This window comes from Heloderma suspectum, chromosome 7, assembly GCF_057233095.1.
Source record: "Heloderma suspectum isolate Gila_16-S chromosome 7, 16-S_ref, whole genome shotgun sequence".
Taxonomy (NCBI): domain Eukaryota; kingdom Metazoa; phylum Chordata; class Lepidosauria; order Squamata; family Helodermatidae; genus Heloderma; species Heloderma suspectum.
Window position 1 is genome coordinate 47,516,564 of NC_139464.1, and position 25,030 is coordinate 47,541,593.

The 25,030-nt window shown below is 44.0% G+C and overlaps 2 protein-coding genes across 6 annotated transcripts in view; one reads left to right on the plus strand and one right to left on the minus strand.

Annotated features, from left to right (window-relative positions):
- SERHL2 (serine hydrolase like 2) overlaps positions 1-10,630 on the plus strand; it is a 48,915-nt gene extending 38,285 nt beyond the window's left edge. For all 5 annotated transcript variants that reach the window (XM_084810033.1, XM_084810034.1, XM_084810031.1 and 2 more), the window contains 6 exons: positions 1,031-1,143; positions 6,597-6,676; positions 7,350-7,384; positions 8,213-8,280; positions 8,649-8,733; positions 9,753-10,630. In XM_084810033.1, the coding sequence (XP_084666159.1) occupies positions 1,031-1,143; positions 6,597-6,676; positions 7,350-7,384; positions 8,213-8,280; positions 8,649-8,733; positions 9,753-9,872 (501 nt within the window). In that variant the 3' untranslated portion in view covers positions 9,873-10,630. The remainder of the gene's footprint in view (positions 1-1,030; positions 1,144-6,596; positions 6,677-7,349; positions 7,385-8,212; positions 8,281-8,648; positions 8,734-9,752) is intronic.
- On the minus strand, positions 10,513-21,987 carry RRP7A (ribosomal RNA processing 7 homolog A). Its single transcript, XM_084810035.1, has 7 exons — positions 21,916-21,987; positions 20,015-20,157; positions 17,331-17,456; positions 16,494-16,617; positions 15,356-15,453; positions 14,291-14,489; positions 10,513-12,206 (listed from the first exon to the last, which is right to left on the minus strand). The coding sequence occupies exons 1-7, from the start codon at positions 21,977-21,979 to the stop codon at positions 12,121-12,123; spliced, it is 840 nt and encodes a 279-aa protein (XP_084666161.1). The 5' UTR covers positions 21,980-21,987; the 3' UTR covers positions 10,513-12,120.
- Positions 21,988-25,030: the final 3,043 nt, after the last annotated feature.

Below are 25,030 nucleotides of genomic sequence, written 5' to 3' on the forward strand. Positions count from 1 at the left end.
CTAGTGCGCCAGCTGCAACCATCCCTGAGTCAGTCAGATCTGACAGCAGTTATCCATGTCTTAGTAACATCACAGTTAGACTACTGTAATGTGCTCAATGTGGGGCTACTCTTGAAGAGTGTCTGGAAGCTTCAATTGGTCCAGTGCACTGTTGGCTGCTAGCCAGTGCATAGTTACATCACTCCAGTACTGAAAGATCTGTGCTGGTTGCCAATTGTTTTCCTGGTTCAATTAAAGATGTTGTTAACCTCTAAAGTCCTAAATGGCTTAGGGCTTGGCTATCTGAGGAACCACCTACCTCTGTATGAACCTGCTCTGTTACTAAGGTCAGCAGGAGAGGCCCTTTTGAAGACCACCGGCTCATAGAATCCTGCTTGTTGGGCTAGTGGGAAATGGCTTTCTCCTGTGTTGCTCCCAGACTTTGGAACGTGCTCGCTCTGGAGTTATGACTGGTCCCCACTCTCTCTGCATTCAGGAAGAGGGCCAAGATGCATCTTTTCAATTTGCCTTTTTGAATTGTTACATCTTTAAGGTTGTTTTTAACATTTTACTATGTTTGCCATTTTCATTCTTGTTTTCTGAATTTTTGTAAACCACCTTGGTTGGTTCCAAAAAGGGTATAGAAATACAATAAATAATAATCTAATAAAATCGGTGAGGAAAAAGGCTTTTCTCTCAGTGACTGCGAGGGATGCAGGCCGAAGGATCAAGGATCCACTCTTTATTCCCCCAGGCTTGTTTTTAATTTGGGCTCTCTGCTTGCTCCAGTTGGTTAGCATAGATACAACTGAAAAAACATTCTTTTACAGAGAGTCTTGCTCTGCTTCCCCATCCTCACACCTCTAAATTGGAGCTAAACTGTCAGGAACAATAATAAACTGAAGAGCTTCACTGTCACCTCAGCCACTTGCCCATAATTATCCTGGCAAGTTGCTTGGCTGTGGTTCTGCTGGCTGCCGCTGTTTCTGTGTCTTGAGGGGCCTGGAGCCCAAGGAGCTACAGCAAGCGGATAATTGCTTCTGATTTATAGGATTGGGAGAGAATGCTGAAGTTAAAGCGGGAAGTAATTGAAAATCTACTGAATATTGAGGGCAACCCACCCCATTCCCCTAAAGTGCGCAGTCCTCAAGAGGCCCTTCAGAGGTGAGTTGTCTCCTTTGACTCTGTGGTTGTTGTTGTTCTGGGCACAGCAACAGATGACCTGCCAAATGTGTGCCTTTGGGTTTAACGCAGTGGTGGACCCACCTCATAATCTGTTCTGAAAGCTCTGCTTCTCAGCATGGGGAAGCGCAAAGACGCTGCACTTCATGAAGGCTTTCTGTTGCAAATTCCTCTGCCCTCTTAAAAGAAACATAACCACAGCTAGGATACTGGCATGTAAAGCTAAAATGCAGGACAAGCAGGGAAGTGGTGCCCAGAACTTAAGTATTTAGTTCAAATGCCTTCTCTGTTAGAGGCTTTTCATTTTTGTAAACTCACAAACACTTCAAACATAACTGGTTACTGTTTCATGCCAATGATCCACCATGCTCAAGGTCCTATTTGATGGGCATCTGCTTCTGGAAGCTTTCAGGAATTGTACAAGGCACTAAAGTGGTACAACAGCACAAGATGCTAATAAAGGAACCCAGGCTTACTTCAGGCTCCTGCCAGTCTAGCGTTGGAAGTATAAATCTTTGTAGCAGCTTTTGGAAATTCTACCTACCATGGGTTTGTGAACCCAGTTATATTGTTGACTTCTACAACATTAGGAATTCGAATCATAGAATAGTAGAGTTGGAAGGGGCCTACAAGGCCATCGAGTCCATCCCCCTGCTCAATGCAGGAATCCAAGTCAGAGCATCCCTGACAGATGGCTGTCCAGCCTCATCTTGAATGCCTCCAGTGTGGGAGAGCCCACCACCTCCCTAGGTAATTGGTTCCATTGTTGTATTGCTCTAACAGTCAGGAAGTTTTTCCTGATGTTCAGCCGGAATCTGGCTTCCTGTAACTTGAGCCCATTATTCCGTGTCCTGCACTCTGGGATGATCAAGAAGAGATCCTGGCCTTCCTCTCTGTGACAACCTTTCAAGTACTTGAAGAGCGCTATCATATCTCCCCTCAGTCTTCTCAAGGCTAAACATGCCCAGTTCTTTCAGTCTCTCTTCATAGGGCTTAGTACTGGACACAGTACTCCAGATGAGGCCTAATCAGTGCTGAGTAGAGGGGAACTAGTACTTCCCGGGATTTGGAAGCTATGCTTCTATTAATGCAGCCCAAAAGAGCACTGGCCTTTTTTGCAGCCACATCACCTTGTTAGCTCATATTCAGCTTGTGATCGACAACAATTCCAAGATCCTTTTTGCTTATAGTGTTGTTGAGCCACCTATCCCCCATCTTGTAACTGTGCATTTGGTTTCTTTTTCCTAGGTGCAGAACTTGGCATTTATCCCTATTAAATGTCATTCTGTTGTTTTCTGCCCAGCGCTCCAGTCTATCCTGCCCAATTTTGTGTCATCTGCAAATTTTATCAGCATTTCTTGCACCTCCTCCTCCAAGTCATTAATGCTGAAGAGCACTGGGCCCAGGACTGAGCCCTGTGGTACCCCACTCGTTACCTCTCCCCAGTTGGAGAAGGTCCCATTGATAAGCACTCTTTGAGTCCGATTCTGTAGCCAACTGTGGATCCACCGGATCGTTGTTTCATCTAGGCCACTTTGAACTAGTTTGCTCATCAGGATATCATGGGGCACGTTGTCGAAAGCTTTGCTGAAGTCGAGGTATATGATGTCCACAGCATTCCCACGGTCCACAAGGGAGGTGACTTAATCAAAAAATGAGATCAGATTCATCTGGCAGGACTCGTTCTTGACAAATCCATGTTGGCTTCGAGTAATCACTGCATTGTTTTCAAGGTGCTTCCAGATGGATTACTTTATCATCTGCTCCAGAATTTTCCCAGGGATTGATGTCAGACTGACTGGTCTGTAGTTCCCAGGTTCCTCCTTTTTACCCTTTTTGAAGATAGGAACAACATTAGCCCTCCTCCAGTCATCTGGCACTTCCCCCATCCTCCATGATTTCTCAAAGAGAATAGACAGTGGTTCTGAGAGTTCTTCTGCCAGTTACTTTATTACTCTAGGATGCAGTTCATCTGGCCCTGGAGATTTGAACTCATTCCAAGTAATTCGGTGTTCCTTGATCATATGCCTAGCCATCTCAAGCTGCAGTCCTGCCCCTTCAGCCTGTACTTCGCCTTTGCCAGGGGGGTCATAGACCCTGTTTTGGGTGAAGACTGAGCCAAAGTAGGAATTGAGCACCTCTGCCTTTTCTTTGTCATCTGTTACCGTTTCGCCATCCTTATTTAATAGCTGAACAACCATTTCTTTCCTCTGCCTTTTACTATGCACGTAGCTGAAGAAAGCCTTTTTGTTGCTTTTCGCATCCCTCGCTAACCTCAGCTCGTTATCAGGTTTAGCCTTCCTGACACCATCCCTGCAATTCTGTGCTACCTGCCTGTACTCTTCCTTTGTTACTTGGCCTTCTTTCCACTTCCTATATGTGTCCTTTTTTGTTTTCAGGTCATCCTAAGCTTTTTGTGAAGCCAGATTGGCTTCTTCTGTTGTCTTCCACCTTTTCTTCTTGTTGGAATTGTTTGTAATTGTGCCTTGAGAATTTCCTTTTTTTAAAGCTCCCACCCATCTTGGACTCCTTTTCTTGTTAGCATCGCTTGCCGTGGGACCTTACTTATAACTGTTCTGAGATTATTAAAATCAGCTTTCCTAAAATCCAGGGTACATGTTTGACTACACTCGGCTTTTGCTTCCCTTAGAGCCAAGAACTCAAGTACAACATGGTTGCTTTCCCCCAGAGCTCCTGTAACTGCTACTGTATCCACTAAGTCATCTCTGTTGGTTAGGATCAAGTCAAGGATAGCCAATCCTCTAGTTCCTTCGTCTACTTTCTGTAGGAGGAAGTTATCCGCCTGTCAAGGGCTCCTTGGAGGGCTCTCTCAGTCTAATCCAGTAGCCAAGTCCAGACACAGACAAAGGCATTCTTTTCAAAGCTTTATTCTTCTTTTACAACTTAACAATTCTACAGGTAGCAACTAGATCTGAGCAGCAGCATCCCTATGCCCTAAGTTGGAACAGTTGGTCCCTGTTTGAAAGGCAATTACTGGCAGACCCCTGAATATAAGGACTAGGGAGAATCCCTCCCCTTTTCCCTTGGATCCTCTGGGTACAACCGTTCTTTGAGCACCAACCGGGCGCTACGCCTCCTTTCCACGCCCTCCATTTGGCGCCGCTCTCTGCGTCTGCACCGCGCATCCACCCAGTCTGCTATCTGTGCTGGGTCACTCCCTGGACTGCTAACTAAACTAGGAATGTGGGTGGGAAGAATCTCCGTCAGCTGTTGGTCCTGGGAAAGAGGAGCGCGCTCCTCTCCCAGGAGCGACTGCTCTTCCTCGGCATCAGAACTACTCTGGGATTCTATCGGCTCAGTGTCCACCCTGACATCGCCACACAACTCAGGAATTTCCTGGAGGGGCCATGTTTTGCAGAATTTGTCTCTCAACAAATATTGGGAAAATTGAAGTCCCCCAACTACTACATCATGTTTCCTTAAAACATTGGCTATTTGCTTTTCAAAAGTTTCATCCTCGTCTTCTCCTTGATTGGGTGGCTGGTAGTAGACTACGACCACCAGGTTCCTTTTATTCTTCATTTTGATCCCGATGCTCTCGATGGGGCTACCAAGGTCATCCTCCTGTGTTTCTGTGCAGAGATATGTATTTTTCACATACAGTGCAACCCCACCTCCCTTTCTGTTCCTCCTGTTCTTTTTGAACAAGTTATATTCTTCAATTGCTGTATTCCAGTCATGAGAGTCATCCCACCAAGTCTCAGTTATACCTATCAAGTCATAATTTCCCTCCTGTATTAAGAGTTCAAGTTTGTTCTGTTTGTTTCCCATACTCTGGGCATTAGTATATAGACATCGAAGACCATGTGCTTCATAGTCTGGCTTTCTTCCTACATGTGTCTGAAGACTATTATTGGGCGCTATCAGAGCTGTTCTCTCCATTGCAGTGCATGTGCCTACGTCCATTGTTACCCCCAACATTACGTCTCCCTTCCCCGTAGGATTCAGTTTAAAGCCTTCTTGATGAAGTTCTTCATGCTGTGGTCAAACACATTCTTCCCAGCCTTTGTGAGGTGCAACCCATCCCTTGCCAACAGCCCATCTTCCAGGAAATATAGCCCTTGGTCCCAGAATCCAAATCTCTCTTGTCGGCACCACTTTTGTAGCCAGTCATTCACCCAGAGTATTTTTCTTTCCCTTTCTATCCCTCTTCTAACTACTGGAAGGATGGATGAGAAAACTATTTGGGCCCCAAAGTTCTTGAGTTTCCTTCCCAAAGCTTCAAAGTCTGACGTGATTTCTTCGTAGCTCCGCTTGGCGGTATCATTTGTTCCCACATGGATGAGAAGAAAGGGATACCTGTCAGTGGGCTTTATGAGTACACTTAGCCCAAGGGTGCAGAGTACACGTAGTCCTAAGGGGTTCCCCAGGTGGCCATGCCACCTTTCCCCCGGCCACTGATTTTGGTGGTTTCCTGGCTTTTGTGCAGTTTTCCCCCCATTCTGAAAGGTTGTAATTAGTGCTGTGCCAAAACCTGCCCCCTATTTTCAGGAACTGTTTCTCTCCCTACAAAAGAGGCATTGTTTTTCCTGCCTCTTTCACAGGAAGGGGGAGAATTTCGGAGAATTTTCACCTTGGGGAGGGGGACAGGGTTTCCACATACCTCTTTTTAAGTGTAGGCAATTCTTGAGGGGCCTTCTATTTTTTACTTAAAAAAAAACACCCCCTGCACTTCCAGGAGCTGAGGCCTCTTTAACTGCCAGGAGTTCTTCCTGAATGCCTATTGGAGAGGGTGAGGTCACATGGTCACCTGAGAGTTCAGAAAGAACTGGTGGGCTGGAGAACAGGCCTGGGCTCCTGGAACTGCAGGGGGTGTTTTTACAAAAAAAAAAAAAGACCTCTCAAGAATTGCCTACACTTAAAAAGGTATGTGGAAACCCTGTTCCCTCCCCAAGAGAGAATTCTCCAAAATTCTCACCTCTCCCAGCCTCTTTCTCCAGAGGTTTGTCTCCCCGAAATGCCAAAAACGGAAGAGTCGAAATTTTCAGCACAGCACTAGTTGAAATGCTTCTCCTAAGGCTTAGTTACTGGCAGTAAGGGCTTTAAGCTAAAATATCCTGGCAATTTTGGTTTCTTGGCCCCACTCCTTTTGCCACTGGAGTGTGGCCCCCGAGAGCTTCTCTGAATTGGAATTTGGCCCTCGGGCTGAAAGAGGGCCAACACCCTTGAGTTAACACATCAGCAGATGAAACAAAACAAGGAGGAATTGCAAATAGGACAAGCTGAAATTTATCAACAATGACATCAACAGGTACCTGGGCTGTTTGCAGAAAAATGAGGTTCAAGATGGTGAGCTTTGCTGTGTAACGTTTGACAAATATATGGGATATGTAGATGGTGGCACTTCCGAGACTATATTTCCTACCCATTTATGCAGCAGCAAACTTGTGTATATTTCCCTTTGACTTCCATAGATTACTAGAGGCAAACAAGCACCTAACAGAAGAGAGTGGAAAGATACTACTGCAGCGAGGAGCTACGGAAGTGTCAGGAGGTAAGAAGACACTGCAGTGAGTTGGCTGTTGTGCAGCACTGAACCTGACATCAGGTGAGCATAGTGCGCCGGCAGAGCACATGTAGTTTCACATGCAGTAAGTCCCAGGCTTAATAGCTGCCATCTCTAGTTAAAGGTGCTCTGGTAGCAGGTTGCTGGAGAGCCCTTCTTGAGGCTGCTGCCAGCTGCGCTAGTCAGCAAGCTGGACTGATGGTCTGGCTTTGCCTAAGGCTTGGAACGGCCCAACCGATCTAGTGACGAGAGTATTCTGTGGTTAAATATTCAGTTCTTCTCCTGCAGTTGGATCAAGGTTCTGCCTTCCATGGATGGAGGCTCTGCTCATGGAAAGTGCCTCTGTCCATTTTTTAGGGATCCCCCACTCCCTTGCACACCAGAGCCTACCCAGCTCAGCAGGGGCACCCAACTTCCTGTGTAGCATTTTCAGGGGCTTCGAGGGGCTGCACTGGGGAGGAGGTGGTGGGGAACTCTGCTTCTGTCAGCCCAGTTGCACGACCGAAATGTAGATCCAGCCCTTAAACTTCAACCCTTCGAGTTCTGCCATTCACTCCAGTATACTATTGATTCTGTCATTGCCACTGTGTTAAGAGAAAGAGAGTGAGGGAAGGTTTGTATATCACAAAATCTTTGATCTAATTCTTCTCTTGTTCTGCAGGTTTAGTTTATAACAGAGGTGTGAGAATTGCTATGGTAAGCTGTGTTCTAGTCTTACTTTGATTTCTGTGTTTCTTTCCCACCTAAATAATGTCTTTGCTTCTGGAGATAGCAGGTTCAATGTAGATGAATCGGGCCAAAATGCCTCTCCAGGCTTGAGCTGTCTTAACTTGCCTTGGGCATGTTGGTCTCTCTGCCTCAGTTCTTCCTCTGTCAAATGAATTGCTATGAGAGCCTAGATGGCAGCATATGGGAATATTTCATTTCCAAGTATTTTTGCCTACCCTCCAGGGCTCTTCTGAAGATGAAAATTCCTGTAAAACAAACTGCACAACTAAGTAGCGTTATTGAAACAACAGATAACAGTACTTAGCATTGTGTATATTAGACAGTTGCTGCACCAGCTGCAGAAATTGGTACTTGGGTGCAGAAATCAGCATCCCAGGGACCTCAGTGATCATTTTTAAGCAAGTTTGGAGTAAACCAAAGCCCCATCTCAGCTTTGGCTGAGATCCAGTCAATGCAAAGATAACTCAGCTAGATGGACTGACTTCATAGCTCCTCTTTCTTTGCCTTACTGGCTACTTTCATAAAAGCACAGGGATTTTTAGAGAGATTTACAAAATGCCTAGAAGAGGCAGAATGAATTAGTGGCTGACTTTCGCAGACATTTCCTGGTATGTTTTCAAACCTATTTCCTATATTATGAGGGGCTAGATGTGTGGACACATATAAGCTGATTTTCAGGAATGAATGCAAACTATCAGGCTCTACAAGAAATTCCATGTCCTCAGAAGAATGCAGAAGACTAGCCAGACTTGTCTGTTTCACTTGCTTATGCATCATTTTACATTCCCTGTGTAGCAAAGCCCTTTGGATGAAAGTATGAAAATCTTGAAAAAAATCCAGGCTGATGTACTACTGATTATCATGTAAGTGATATACAAGTGCCCACTATTTGATTTTCTGCCTGAGAGAAAAGGGGTGGAGGTGGGGTGATTAGGAAAAACCCATTGCTCCACCAGTGTGTCCCGAGAATAAGGCTGAACCCTTTGTAGGGTATTGCTGTGGTATCTAAACCTTGTTTCAGCATAGAGATCAGTTAATCATAGAAATATATAGAACTGCTGGTCATTGCAACTTCCTGGTGTCAGGTCACATGATCAGCCACCTGAGTCTGTCCTTTATCAATAGATGAATTCACGCTACCTATGAATCTTGCATAAGTATAGCATGCACATTATTTATTGTATTTCCGTCCTTACGTGCAACCAGAACCAATTTGGAGTTTTCTTTCTAGAGCACAAAATGGGATTTTTGCCAAAGGTTATTCCCCGGACACTCTGGAGCAACTCCAGGAAACATTCAGGAGCTTCCTAAAAGAGGTGAGTGAACCGAGTAGCCTGGAGGGCACCCCTACCTTGACCTATTTTTGCACTGGCTTTATTGTGCAGCTGCTTATGCATGGCAAAGGAAGACGTAGGAGCAGAGCTAGCCATATCTGACAGTTGTGATTACAGACCTGTTAATGGATGCAGAATTTGCTCTTTAGCATATCCTTTCAGCCTACTTTGATGGGCTTCTATATGTAACGTTTAGTGAAATATCACTAAACAAGAGAACAGGAGAAAGAAAATGGGGCAGCTTGAGAAGAATTTCCAGTGTGCAAAGTTTCAGTACCCTGCAAGCTTCTGCTCTTCTCCTGGATGGGGAGAAAGAAGCAAAATTATGTAAAAGAAGCTTGCACGATGCATATACAGAATTTGGTGCAGTATTGTATTTGGCACTAGCGCCAATATAAATTAAGTTGCACTAGTGTAAGCTACCTATAGTGTAACTGGTTTCCCTGAAAAACCCATTGTGCCAGCAAATGCTATTGGCATGGTGCTAGAGGTAGCTTACACTAGCGCAGTGTAATTTACAGTAGTGCTACTGCTAAATACGATACTGCCTTGAGCTGCTTTTTTAATCCCTCACTGAATACAGATGTTGAGAGTTCGGTAAAACTGCTAAATGGCGTCTAAGCTTCCACTGCCAGATACAGAATGTTCTGGATTACTCAGCCTTCCTTTACAAACCCATTAATAAGACCAGCTGAAGTGCTTCCTGTTTAGTCAGGCCTTTTAAGTAACTCACGCAGTCTGGACCTCTCTTTTAAAATCTGTACTTAATTCTGGGTTGCTGTGAGTTTTGCCACATCGTATATTGCTTTCGATTGTTTGGTTTATATTTTATTCTGTATTTAAATTGTTGTTTATTATAAGGTACCCAGAGAACTCCATGGGACATATACAAATGTCATAAATAATAAAGACATTTTAATAGTATCTATCAGTTTCACTATTTCAAACCCCTGGATTGTCTCGTGTAGTTTGTGTCTCACCATTTTCTCCCTTGCCCTTAGCGTTTCCACTTCATCAGAGTTGCTGGAAATCACTTTGTCCACCTGAATGAGCCAGAGGTTGTGGCTGGGGTAATCAGCACCTTCTTAAGTAAGGACCAGAGCCTCAAAGCCAGTCTGTAACCAGCATCAGCATCATCACAGTTGACCTCCCAACAGATGGATTTCATGTGGAGAACCAGTCCTGCTTTGGAGAGAATATTGTTGAGCTATCTGCAGGACAGCTTGCACAGGAGGTAACGTAGAAGACATCCAAGCTTCCTGCAGTGAGCCAGAATGAACGTTGGTGCCATATGTACTAATGCCAAGAACGTGCCTTAAACTGGGATCAGCTCTTTTGCTGCTTATTAACTACTGTCTGGCTGTGAAGCATGGGGTCCTTTTTGCACTGAATGGCTAAACCAGAATAAGTTCTTCCTTAATGCCTTGATTTCGTTATACACAAAGCTGAGCGGGAGCATATGAGCTGGCTCTGGGCTTGTCTTTGAATGTTAATTCATGTGCTTGATATTAGAGTCCTCCCCACAGCAATATTTTTTGAAGGCCAAAGCCTGGTGTTCTTAATAGACAACAGCTGTCAATTCAATAAAGGGAAGGTTTTAACTATTCATGTTGGTTGGGAGGTAAAACTAACTTTGTAATAACTTGAAAAGGCATTTTAGGAAAGATTGCTTATTTCTAAGGTTTTAAAATAGCCCTAACCAGTTTCAGATTGCCTGTTCAAATGACTTCATTGTTAAATGATACAGGTTAACAGAACTGATAAAAGTGGGAGTAAATTTAATTTCAGTTTTTTGTTTCTTTGCTTCCTGAACAATCAAGGCGTTGGCAGTTCTTGATTTTTAAGGAGGCCATAGATACCACCCAAACTATGGGCCATACTTGCATCTATGAGGAATGGTAGGGGATAGCACCTACACTTTAAGTTAAGGCCATCATACAGAAAGTAGAAGCAGGATATATGCAATTTTTCTGTGCTGTAAGCTAAATGACACATCTGTCATAAAATTTAGTCATAGCAGTGGCTGTTCATCTTTGCATATCATGCTCCAGGAACGGTTGTTCTTCTCTCTCGTATCACAGTGTGAACCTACACAAACATCTACACCAACCATACAGGTGGGTACTGAAGCTAACACTTCTCTTCCACCACTACTTTAAGTCACTTCACAACCTTCACTACAGAGGTTGTATTTACATTAGCGATAAACCTCCCTTGACACCTGCTGAGTGTATTGCAAAGTGAACTACTGGCCTCCAGCCATCTTCATTGCCCCATAATGCCTCTGTGCCCACCAGCACTGTGAGAGTGGGAGGTTCAGTTTTACCACTGTGAAAGGGGTTTTAGTTGTGCTATGTGGAGTCAAATACGTGGCTTGGTATTTGGGGGTCAAAGCCAACTCCTGCCTTGTATGCAGTTTTTTGGGCAAGTTATTATACCTTTGTGGTGGCGCCCATGGCACTGTCTCAAATTTTGAAATGTGCCCAACAAGGTAGGGGCCCCTGCGCTCATGTATTAAAGAGGAGCCAGAGGAGGAGAGAATACTTGTAGCATACAACCTTTCAGTCTCCCTGGAGTGTGAAGTACTGTGATGACCTGAAGTGTTTGAGGGTAATTGTAAAAGCAAACAGAAGCCATACTTCTTCCTGGTTTCTCCATTCAAGAAATAGATGAACATCATATCGAGGACGCTGAAGTTCCTCTCTCATAAGAAGGGGGAAATAGGAATGTATTACCTGCACAGCAACCCTCAATTATTCTGCTGCTGCAATACACATCGCACCATGCCCATTCTTTGAACACAACAATATTCTGTACTATGTTCATCACCAAGCATGATTTGCACTTTAAGAGTTTCAGGGGGTTGTGCAGGTTAGAGAAGCAGCTACTCTCAGAGCAGGCTGCCTGACAGCTTGTCTTGTAAGTTATCCAGCAAATCACATACTTCAAAAAGCAGCAGATCAATGAAGATGGAGAGACCAAAAAGCATGCTACAGTACATAGACAATGTTATTTACAACTGAAGCCACATGTGTGCTTCATCAAAAAAACTGCTTCTGACATCCTCACAGTTATGTGGGCAGGAAACCGCGGGGTGAAATCAAGATTGTGCCAGGGACTTAGCATGGTCCATAGAGCAGTCAGTCACAGGGATACCTGCTTGTGAACTACCACCATTACACAATCTTAGCAAACAAGATGACTGCATTTCTTTGCCCCACAGCTGCTTCATCTGTCAGTCCAGGAGACATATTAATGGGGGGAGCAGGTATCAAGGCTGGCTCCCCAAAAGTCCCAAGAAAACCTCTTTGTCTGTGCACTTCTTACTGTGGCTACTGTTCTTTTGGGAAAAATGGTAAATTCTGCAACTCAGTAGGGCCGAAACTTTCGCTGTGCCCGCATAAGTGCAATTTTCTGCTTGTCCGCTTCAAATTTCTTCCTCAGCTCAGCTATGTCTGCAAGACACATAGGAGAGAAAGTGATTAGATCAATCCTGCTATTTACTTTGAGGTATGTTATGAAACCATCCTGTGGGATTCAAACAGTGTTGTCCTTGCAGTGAGACTTCAGATGAAACTCGGGCTGACCACCACCAGTCCAAAACGGTACTACCAAGACTAAGCAAATGACAGTCTGATGGGGTGAGAGTAGGGCAAGGGAATGCTTTTATAACCTCCAGCTTAGTTGTTGCTGTGTCACCAGCTGAGGAACAGATTAGAAGGACTCTCAGCCCAAGCCAGGAAGCTGGGGATGGGCACCCTGTGGCCCTTGGCCAAATTTCATGCAGACCTCTCCAAGTGATCAGTTCACACCTCTAACAAGCAGAATACAATCCTCACTGAGCATCCCAGTGGGCAGAGAGGAAGAGGGAGAGAGAGAGCACGAAAGAAAAAAAATGAAAAAGGGGTGGCCCCACTGCTAGACCCCCACCAGATTACCCCAAAAGGAATATGGCCCTCAATAGAAAAAAAGGGGCTTCCACTCTGCCATAGGATACACATTTTTGGAGTATTTCATGTAGAAACTGAGAAGTTAAAAGGTTGCAGCTTTATGAAAATTCACACCATCTGTATTCCATACCCTGTACAAGCTCTTCAATACAACAAAGTCTAATTTAGAGCAACAACAGGTTTCTGGAGAGCATTATTCAGCCACTATTTTGACCTGGTTTGCACATCACAACCCACAGTCGGGCTGCACAAGAGCATGCGAGCTGCTTTCTGTGCACTCACCACATCTGCTTATTTCTGCTTTGGTAAACAACCCACATTTCTGGTTGGTCTGTTGTGCAGTGTGAACCCAGAAGGGGGAAACAACCCAGAGTTTTAACCCAACAACAAACCATGGGTTATTTACTGTATCGCTTATTGACTGGCCATGGAGAGCCTTAAGATTTCAAGTGTCCTTTACAAGAAGCAATTTGAATTCCATCTAAAGCTAGACCCTCTTCTTTGTTACATAGGAACAAGACAACTGCCTTTTCTGGAAATTGCTCTTCCAGGATCACCCAATTCTCTTGTGATTTATTATTTGTAATCCTCACAGTCCTCCAAGTGTGCCCCTTGTGAATTTTGCTGGCAGACATGCAGCCTAAGTTTTAAAGGCTCCTGGCTGGGTGGCCCTTTCTTGCACCTCCACACTCCTTAGCATCAGGTAGTTCCAGAAAACAGTCTTGCTGTGATAATCATAATCTGACTTAGGCCAATCCTATGTCTGTTTAGACAGAAAAAGCTCCCAGCATTCCCCAGCCAGCATGGCTGATCAGGGAATGTTGGGAATTGTAGGACTTACTTTCTGTCTAAACAGGCATAGGACTGCACCCTTAGCCTGAAACTCCAGCTCTGAGTGCTCTTCTTCTGCACTCCCACTTTCAGTGGCCTCTGTCCAGTGAAGCCCTGCCACAGCCAAAGTATTTTTACTATCTTTTTGGACTTATTTCCCTTTCCTGTGTTTCAGTCAAACATAAGGAAGGAAAACTAAAAACTCCCCCACACTCTGATCAGCTTTTTAACTCTCACTGCAATTCCTCTCCTTCCCTCCCCCAGAAGCCAAAGAGATCCACTGCTTCACCGCAGTATCACTTTTCATCCCATTCCCATCTCTGGGACAGCCCTCACAGTTAACTATTAAATTGCCATTTTGTTATACTTTTTCAATAAAACTCAATTTCTGGAAAAGCTTTGATCTCATCCCCTGTTGCTTCCTGGATACATTACAAGGGTACTCTGCTACCTAAACTAAATGACTTGAAGTTCCTCAAACTGCTCCTTTATTCCCCAAACACAGGAGATGTAGTTTGCAGACATGTAGAGGGGACATGTGTCTTCAGCAAGCGTGGTAGGCAAGAGGATGCTGCTATTTAAACAAACACAGAGAACACCGAAGCTTAAAAAACCTGCCCTTCTACATAGCGTCCAATGATTTAACCACACTGAAAGAACTCAGTAAGACATCACCAGAAGGCAGCAACTCCTATTACAGCAACTGACATTTCCCTGCATCAGCTCCCACTGAAGTGAGATAGCAGTCCATTACTCACGTTCCCTCTTGGTCTCACGATGCTGCCAAGCATAGAAGTTGAGCAGCTCCTTGCGTGCACTCTTGCGTTTCTCCCTCTCCAATGCCCGCAAGTTGGCCGCCTCTGTCCGTGGGAGTCCAGGCCTTCGACCTTTCCTTGTCACCTTCACCCACCCTTCCTCATCTGGGACACCATCCTCCTCCTCAGCTTTGGCTTCTTCCTGTGTCAATAAAAGGGACATGTGGAGAAATGGGAAGAGAGGGAGAGAGAAGCAGTTCAGTTCAAGCGAGTTAGAAAATGGTTGCTTTGATTTCACAGCTACCCCCATGAATTTAGAAACACTGTTTGTAATCCAGAGGACATTCCACCTGAACTTCATAGCTCTTGAGGGAAGGACTCTGAGTCCCACGTCCTTTGCCATGCACAAAGTGCCTGTAAACAAGCTTGCTGAGGAAAGCAGGATTGCACTGTCAGCCAGGAAACATGGACAATATGATCCTCCAAACATCCCAGATCTAGATTTACCTCATCAACACTGGTGAGAAAATGACCCTGCCCAAGCCCACTGTCAGCAGGTAACATATTGAAAAAACTCCTATCATGCTTGCACGCAAGATTTCTCCATTATCATTTATGAATTTATTACATTATATCCCATCCTTGCTTTCAAGGAGCATAGTGTGGCATATTTTTTATTTTTTTATTTTATTATTTAATTTATTAATCGAGTGACCCAGAGTGGTGACCCAGAGTGGTCACCCAGCCACTCTGGGCGATGTACAACATACAATAAAACAATAAAATTCTACAATAAAATATACATATACATAAAATATACATATACATATACGGTCCTTTCCGCCAACCCCCAATTTATCCTCACAAAAATCCTGTGATGTAGGATAGGCTGAGATATAGGGACTGACCCAAGGCTTTGTGGCCAAGTGGGGACCTGAACTCTGTTCCACTAGACCGCACTGGATCTCCATCCAGGCATGACTAATGCTAACCCTAATGCTGGACAAAAGGACCCTTCAAGGGAACTGCATGCTTGGTTCAAACCAATACATCTCCAGCAGTCCATACCTTTGCAACCTTTTGGTCATAGGCTTGCATGAATGCATCCACCTCTGTCTTCAGCTCAGCAGGATCCACAATTGAAGCTGCATACCTTGCAATCCATTCTGAGATTTAAAAAAGTCATCAATTCCCTTGTAATGGAATCATTACCAAGATACCACAAAGGGGTCTGGGCAAGGGAGGGGGGAGCGCTTTGGGAACCTGACACGTTTTCATATGTTCCAAGACATGGACTGAATTGTGAGGACCCACCAAAAAAAGAAAGAAATCCAATTACTATTATTTGTAGATTTGCAACTTGTGTAACTTGAATACTTGTCTGTGGACCTCTTTGCTCTCAGGCTAATGATCAGTGATGTGCTGGTAGCTGTTTTAATTGCAGCTACGATATGCAGCTGTAGTTAAGAAATACCAATGCAATTGCATAAACCTAGTGCCTGGCTATTGAATACAATCCTATCATAAGAAGGTCCAACTTCTTCAGAACAAGTTCTGATTGCCACTATTCTCTGGAAAGCAAAGAAAGGAGATTCTCTGCCACATCATGGCATAAGACAGGACATCATGGTGCTGCCTTAATTTGCCTCTCAGGGTGGCAATCCCTGACAAGGCTATACAACTTAATGCCCAGGAACATTGGATCAATGACCATTATTGGTCCTTATTCTCTTTCTTGCTTTTGGCAAAATGGATGGAAATGGAAGAAAAAAACAAAACCCCAATCTGTTCTCTGGCTGAAGTCTTGCATTTGGGTGAGATCAGGCTGAATAAGGTGTCCACAAAATATAGAAAGAAAAAAACTAGGATGAGGAAACTAACATTGCTCAGATGAGCACCCAATTTGGGTGTTTATTTATTATTCTTTTGCCCCATCCCCTTTTTCTCCAAGAGGAGGTCAAGGCAGCAAACACTGTCTCTCCCCATCCTGCATTATCATCGCAGCAGGTCTGTGAGGTATGCTAAGCTGAGAGATCATGATGGGCCAACGTCAAGCAGCACATGGCTGAATGGGGAGCTGAATCCTGTTCCTCCTGATCTGTCCAACCCTTGTCAATGAGGGTTGCAGCCAAAATGGAATCCCTACACACCTGTATACCAGACTTGGAAAAAAGAGGGAAATTCTAGGCATCTGTGGTCAACTTACTATGAATGCCAGTTTGGAGAGGATGTGAGCTTGAAGATATCACTAGGGGATCTTGTGTTGATAAGGACGTGGCAGCCTGTACCCCAACAGGGCTCTTGAATACAACATAAGCAACCTGGAAACCCTGTGCAGCAAAAAACAAATTATTACGGAATGGGTCTATTTTCACTTTCGTATGGTCCAAAGGATGAGATGCTTAGTTTAGTCATGTAAATAAATGCTCACGGTGGCAGTGAAATACCCCTTGCTCTACTTGGCTGTTCACGTGTCTTCATTGTGTCTCCCATGCCACCTGAAAGCCAGATCACTCTCTTATATGGATTGGCTCTTTTAACACTAAGAAAGAGAGAGAGTGCCAGCCATACATGCTGCCTCCATGGCCCAGCTCTGTGTTTGGCTCGATGTGTGTAGCGGGATTTTTAATGGGGATTGGGGCAGGGGGTGCAAGGGAAGAGAAAGAAAGAGAAGGGAGCCATGTGCATCTTCCAGAGCTGGACACAAAATGACGATACGGACGCTGTAGGCAGTGCACGCTCTCCTTCCCCCGCCCCATTGTTAAAGGGCTATCTCCATTATAAAGCTTGGGGAAGGGGAGATAGCACATTCAGAGTCCTCAGTCCAGTTCTGTGCTATGCAAGACGCATTTCTTAGTCTCATAGATCCTGACACACAGGCAAGCAACAAACTGCAAGCTTGTCGTAAGTGAGCCCAGGAGTTTGTAACAAAAGGATGGTCATGAAGCATTTACTCTAGTCCTTTTTAAGAGGGCTCCCTTCGTCGTCCCAAAATGCTGATACCTCAGCTTTTTCCCACCCCTGCTCAATGTTCTTGATTTACCAAGGGTGCCTTTGAATTGAAGAACTTGGACTTTGGTGCTTTTGTCTTTTCTCCCAGCCTTGGCTTTTCACACATCTCCACAGTCTGTACAGAGCAGAAGCCAGAGAACAGCCTTGACAAACATTCCTTCAAGCAAGAAATAGAAGTTCAGCACAATTCTTGGCTGTTAAAGAGGCATTATTTAAAATATATGAACATTTTTATTTCATTGTTGTTCTAAGGTAATATCAAATTTCACATATAACTGGATCATCAACAATACACAGTGTTGAGGCTAAAACATTAGCTCATTACCCTGCCTAACAATCTCGCCACATATCTGTACTAGGCCTTGTCATCGCTCTGGCTGACAAAGGGTCACTGACCTCTTACGTGCCTTCAGCAGCCTTCTCCGCATCTTTCCTCTGAGGACATGGGCATGCTGCCTTCAGACACTCCCACTGGGCAGGAGGAAACCAGGAAGGGCCACCAAACTTGCTGGCTTAGATGCCCTACCTACTCTTATTTACCAATGTGTAACACATCCTTCCTAAATGACAATGGAACGTATGTCTTGGAATCAAAAGATCTATTGCCAATATCTCTTATATATATATTTAGATAGTTAAGGAATGAATATAAGTACAGACACCTAACAGAAAGAATTGATCCCACATCTTAGACAATTATAGGCCAAGACTAATTTTTAGATTACTGGCACTGTTGACCCACCTTTCCAAATCCGCACTGATTAAACAAGCTGGCTGGCCGTGGACTGGGGATACGCCCATGTTCCAGTATCAGTAGGCAGGACACTTTCCTAGCATTTCACTAGGAAGCCTAACTATTCCATGGCAGTAAAAAAAAATACTGTGGTAAACCTTGTGGAAAGCTGGGCAAGTGGGCAGGCAGGCGGCGGGAGGACATAGAGAAGAAGTACTGAGTCCGTAAGTATAGAGTGAGAAATGCTTCAGGTCTTCTCTTGCAAGTTGTTCTCTCTCTAGGTACTTTTTAAAAAGGTACTTTTTTAAAAGGTACTTTTTAAAAAGGTACTTTTTAAAAGAGAGGTGGGGAACCTGTAGCCCTCCAGATGCTGTGAAACTCCAACTCCTATCAGGACCAGCCAGCATGGCCAATGGTCAGAGTGATGGGAGTTGTAGTCCACCAATATTTGGAGGGCCACAAGTTCCCCACTATTTTAAAAGAAAGAATACTTTGCATCTGTATAATGCCTTAGACATGTATTCAGAGCATCTCAATAAGTCTTACAAGAACTCTCTAAGATTGAATTTATATATATATATATATATATGAATGAATGAATGAATGAATGATTAGATAATTCTAAGTCGGGAGTTACTTGGTCATCCCTTTTTGATCGCCTTCCTGTTGATTGGGAAACTCTTGACACACAGATTCCACGAATAACAACAGCTTTCACTACAGTTCAAAGCTGGGAGTTCATTTAATAAAAAGTTTTTATGGGCATAAAGAATTAAGCTATCTTCTTTAACAACTTACTATAAAGTTTTATTTTTAATATCACAAAATGTCAAGTATAATTAAACAAACATAATTAATTGCAAATTGGAGCAAAATGAAATATGAACACAAAAAAGTATCTGTACACCTTTATAAACACAGGTGCAGGCCAAAGTACAATGATATGCCAGTAATATATGGCCTGTAAACAAATCATGAAGGGATTAAGAGACACCTACAGTTAAAAGTAACCCAGTCAAAGTTCAGTTATTGCTCAGAAAGCAAGTCTCTAGCTGGTAAATTTAACAAAACAATATTTAAAAGTCTCTGTACACCTTTATAGATGCAGGTGTAGGCCAAAGTACAATGATATGCCAGTAACATACAGCCTGTAAACAAATCATGAAGGGATCTACATTGCCATGAGTCATGTGCACTCATTGGCAAAATTCAAGATTCAAGTTCTCGATGGACCAGCACAAGGATGTTATACTGGCCACCCTATAGTGGTACACCAAGAAAACTGTATTTAAGGAAGTTTTGTGAAGATAAAAGATGTAATACTTTGAATGTCTCAATAAACACAGTTAAGTTAAACATTCCGTTAAATTTGATTTTTCTCTGTGAACTGTGTTCATGGGCAACCAACTAGTTATCTCTATATTTCATACAGAGGGAAAGCTATGATGGAGAGACAGTAGCTCATCTAAGGCTATCTAATGAATCTGACTATGGAGTTGGCCTGGAATGAAGACTTCCTGGTTCAAAGCTCATGCTTATCTATTATACTGCAGAGACACTTAACTACTAGAGTTTTACTTTGTTTCGAAGGAATCCTGGTACCCTAAACGGCTAGTTGCAGGCCAACTCCTAAGCAGATGCCTACATTGCCTGTACTTAAGGAACTCCCAATGACTGGCACACTACAGCTGTCCCTAGTAACTTTGTCAGTCAACATTCTAGTTCACTGACTGGACAACCAAGGCAATCCAGTGTTTTTCAGTAGACAGGGATCTGCATTCCACAAGTTATTTATGGTACATGTTTGCTAGTTTAGACATATGCTTTTTAAAAATAGCCAGAATGAAATTCTTAATTACCTTTTCAAAGCCAGAAGCACACACAAGACTCATAACTCTCTCTCCTCATAAGTTTACCTTCTCTTAGAATATCTACTAATTATAAATATTTGTAACCTTCTCTATAGCTCCAAATAAGCTCACCTCTGTACAATACGGGGGGACATTCAGGATGAAAAGAGTACGGTTTTTAGGCCTGTTTGGATCTGTGTCCTCTCTGACTTTGTGCTCCTTCACATAGAGGTAGTGAGGCAACTGATGCTTTTCAGAAAACTTTACTGGAATAGCTAAAAAGAAAGAGGAACATTTTGTGAGCAAATAACATCAGCGAGAACCATATAGTAGAGAACACTGCGATATAAAAAGCAACATGCACACACTATCCACACTAACGAGCCAGTAATTTTAACAAATAAAGCTACCCCAATCTCCAACCAAGCTACTAGTCCACAATTTCTCTGTAGCATCCAGCTGTCCTCGAAATTCAGGTTTGCAAGACTGTCTACAGAAAATATCCCCAAGCTTATAGGAATTTTTTGGAGCGCACTCACACCTGAACAATGTAGAAAGGCCAAGTGGCAAAGACCTAGTGCTCAAGGCCAAACTAGATGTGACACTTGTTTACTGACATTTCTATACATAACTGAGGAAAGTAAGAGTGGGTGGGGGGTCTACTACGACAAAAGATGAGCTCAGTCAAGGAGAGCTGTTCTGGCATTTTTGGTACAGATGAACATCCCATATTGGTTTTACTGTTATTGGTTTTTTTTAAAAAATTAATGGCTATTTCGCTGAAGGGTGGTATATGAATGTACAAAACAAATAAATTCCATTATGTGAAGTCTTACTTCCACCTTTAAGTTGAACAGCCCAGCTGAACATACCACCATGGAGTTATAAAGAGATCAAAAAAACCATCTCAGTGTCTCAATGTACCAATTCTTGGTTCGCATTGAGCAGCTAGTTTAAAGAGCGCTACCCATCAAAATCAAGGTAGAAATTCAAGATTTTAATGTAACTGTGGATTGGGCCCCATCCACCCCAAAAGTAGCAGCAAAGACAAGAGTTCCATTTCGTTCTAATTCAGGACTTATTCATAGGAAGACTTATTTGGCTAGTTTTTCAGCATTTACAAAATAACCATGTGAATACAAATACGTCCATTGTTGTTATGTTGCAGAGGCTGGGGCTGGGAGAGACTAGCTCATGACAACCCTGCAGTGTAGTTCACTCTGAATGCTGCAGGGCAAGAGTTGGGCTGAAACTGAGAGAGTGGTTTCACAATGCTGCAATGTAGTCCATAGTTGTTACACCCTCACTGCAAGCTTGGGATTGTGCTGAAAGAGGGTTGGTTATGACAGGCCTGCAATGTAGTCCACTGTTAATACTGCAGATCAGAGGTTGGGCTGAGTCTTGTCCAGACTCCCAGCTGAACAGCCCCCACAGACACCCCTCATGTTGCGGCAAAGGTCAATTTACTTAATTTACTCCCTTAGTCCTCCTCCTAGGCCAAATCCAGCATTCAGTTGCATGCAGATGTCTTGCATTCCACTGACTGGATAAACGAAAAATAAATAAATCTACAAGAAGTAAGACCTAAGTTCAAAAGAGCAAAGACTCTGATCTTTGCTGCTACTTTTTGTTGTTGCCGTTTCGACGGGGTGGTGGCATTTTGGATTTCCCCACTGATTTCTATGGGAAGCTCTCGCTTCCACGCCGGGGGAGAAAAACAACAAAATGAGAAATACGAGAGACGGTCTTCTCGGGGTGGGGGGTGGGGGGGTGTACACACACACACGTAATATATGTGTGTGTATATGTATACGTGTGTGTGTGTGTACACACACATACATATACACCCCCCCCCCTTTTTTTCTGGTTTGCCGCCTCACCGAGAACCACGGCCTTATAGAAAAGGTGCTGTACACGGCTCAGCCATCGCGGCCGGCAGGAAACAGCGAGCCCGGGCAGGTAAGACAAAGGGACTCGGTCTATTTTCTCTCTCACGCCGTTGATTCTCCGCCCCAGTCCCGTTATTTGCTCACCCGCGTATCCTAGATAGGCGACGGGACTTCCAGGTCTCACACGCTGCCTCGAAGAAGTCGCCATCTTGCTTTACGAGGAGAAAGTTGCGTCGCCTTTTAGTCGACTATTACTTAGCGCAAAGGTTCCTGGGAACGGTAGTTTGCCGCTAGAGGGGCGGGTAGGGGACATGCTTCTGGTTCCCGGGAAACAGATTCAACACAGAGCTGGTGGGCAATCTGGCGCCCTCCAGATGTTTGGACTAAAACTCCCAGTAGCGGGCCACCCAGCATGGCCAGTGGTTAGGGATTATGGGAGTTGTAGCCCAAACAATCGGGAGGGAACCAGGGGGTCCACCCTCCAGTAATGCATGTTTATTCAGAAGTAAGGCCCACAACATTAAGTGGGGTTTACTCCCCGGTAGGTGCACTTGGGGTTACAGCCTTAGTTCGCCTGTTGCTTTCTGTTTAGGAAGTGGTTTAGGGCGCAATCCTATGCAGGTTTAGACAGAAAAAAAGTCCTACAACTCCCAGCATTCCCCAGCTAGCATGGCTGGTTGGGGTATACTGGGAGTTGTAGGACTTTCTTCTGTCTAAACCTTCATAGAATTGCACCCTTAGACGAGGAAGGCATTTTGCTCAATGCCCACAACTAAGTGCCGGAAACAGGCTCTGGCACTGAACTCTGATCAGATTATGCCCTGGTTTGTTCCTACAAGCACGACAGTAAGAACCAGCTGAACCAAGAAAAGAAGCAATTAGTCCTATCTTCAAAACTGCCTGCTCAAATATGATTTGCTACTTGAGGTCAAAATGCAAACATTCTAAGATGAAAGCACGAAGTCCTGTATTCGGATTTCAACGTTTAACTTCCTTTGTTGTTTATTCAGTCCATCGCTTCCGACTCTTCGTGACTTCATGGACCAGCCCACGCCAGAGCTTCCTGTTGGCCGTCGCCACCCCCAGCTCCCCCAAGGTCGAGTCCGTCACCTCCAGAATATCATCCATCCACCTTGCCCTTGGTCGGCCCCTCTTCCTTTTGCCTTTCACTTTCCCTAGCATCAGCATCTTCTCCAGGGTATCCTATCTTCTCATTATGTGGCCAAAGTACTTCAGTTTTGCCTTTAATATCCTTCCCTCCAGTGAGCAGTCTGGCTTTATTTCCTGGAGGATGGACTGGTTTGATCTTCTTGCAGTCCAAGGCACTCTCAGAATTTTCCTCCAGCACCACAGTTCAAAAGCATCTATTTTCCTTTGCTCAGCCTTCCTTATGGTCCAGTTCTCGCAGCCATAGGTTACTACGGGGAATACAATTGCTTTCACTATGCGGTCCTTTGTTGTCAGTGTGATGTCTCTGCTCTTAACTATTTTATCAAGATTTGGCATTGCTCTCCTCCCAAGAAGTAAACGTCTTCTGATTTCCTGGCTGCAGTCAGCGTCTGCAGTAATCTTTGCCCCTAGAAAAACAAAGTCTGTCACTGCCTCCACGTTTTCTCCCTCTATTTGCCAGTTATCAATCAAGCTGGTTGCCATAATCTTGGTTTTCTTGAGGTTTAACTGCAACCCAGCTTTTGCACTTTCTTCTTTCACCTTTGTCATGAGGTTCCTCAGCTCCTCGCTTTCAGCCATCAAAGTGGTATCATCTGCATATCGGAGATTGTTAATGTTTCCTCCAGCGATTTTAACTGCAGCCTTGGCTTCATCAAGCCCAGCACGTCGCATGATGTGTTCTGCGTACGGGTTGAATAGGTAGGGTGAGAGTATACAACCCTGCTGTACTCCTTTCCCAATCTTAAACCAGTCCGTTGATCCGTGGTCTGTTCTTACCTTTGCTACTTGGTCATTATACAGATTCCTCAGGAGGCAGACAAGATGACTTGGTATCCCCATACCACCAAGAACTTGCCACAATTTGTTATGATCCACAGAGTCAAAGGCTTTAGAATAGTCAATAAAACAGAAATAGATGTTTTTCTGAAACTCCCTGGCTTTCTCCATTATCCAGCGGATATTGGCAATTTGGTCTCTAGTTCCTCTGCCTTTTCTAAACCCAGCTTGTACATCTGGCAATTCTCGTTCCATGAATTGCTGGAGTCTACCTTGCAAGATCTTGAGCATTACCTTACTGGCATGTGAAATAAGTGCCACTGTTCGATAGTTTGAACATTCTTTGGTGCTTCCCTTTTTTGGTATGGGGATATAAGTTGATTTTTTCCAATCTGTTGGCCATTCTTGTGTTTTCCAAATTTGCTGGCATATGGCATGCATCACCTTGACAGCAGCATCTTGCAAGATTTTAAACAGTTCAGCTGGGATACCATCATCTCCTGCTGCCTTGTTATTAGCAATGCTTCTTAAGGCCCATTCCACCTCACTCTTCAGGATGTCTGGCTCTAGCTCACTGACCACACCGTCAAATCTATCCCCGATATTATTATCCTTCCTATACAGATCTTCCGTATATTCTTGCCACCTTTTCTTGATCTCTTCTGCTTCTGTTAGGTCCTTGCCATCTTTGTTTTTGATCATACCCATTTTTGCCTGGAATTTACCTCCGATGTTTCTAATTTTCTGGAAGAGGTCTCTTGTCCTTCCTATTCTATTATCTTCTTCCGCTTCCGCGCATTGCTTGTTTAAAAATAATTCCTGATCTCTTCTGGCTAAGCTCTGGAATTTTGCATTTAATTGGGCATATCTCCCCCTATCACTGTTGCCTTTTGCTTTCCTTCTTTCTTGGGCTGCTTCCAGTGTCTCAGCAGACAGCCATCTTGCCTTCTTGGTTTTCTTTTTCTTTGGGATGTTTTTTGTTGCCGCCTCCTGAACAATGTTGCAAACTTCTGTCCATAATTCTTCCAGGACCCTATCTACTAAATCTAGTCCCTTAAATCTATTATTCACCTCCACTGCATATTCATGAGGAATATTCATGAGCTCATATCTAACTGATCTGTGGGTCTTCCCTGTTCTCTTTAGTCTGATTCTAAATTGTGCAATAAGAAGTTCGTGATCTGAACTACAATCAGATCCAGATCTTGTTTTTACCAACTGCATAGATGTCCCCCACCTTTGGCTACAAAGGATGTAGTCAATCTGATTTCGGTGTCGACCGCCTGGTGAAGTCCATGTATAAAGTCGTCTC

Coding starts and splice junctions, on each gene's coding strand:
- RRP7A (XM_084810035.1), bottom strand. CDS start 21,979: ATGGCGACTTCTTCGAGGCAGCGTGTGAGACCTGGAAGTCCCGTCGCC. Junction 15,454..16,493: donor TCTCCAAACTGGCATTCATA/GTAAGTTGACCA, acceptor TTTAAATCTCAG/AATGGATTGCAAGGTATGCA. Junction 12,207..14,290: donor TCGTGAGACCAAGAGGGAAC/GTGAGTAATGGA, acceptor TGTGTCTTGCAG/ACATAGCTGAGCTGAGGAAG.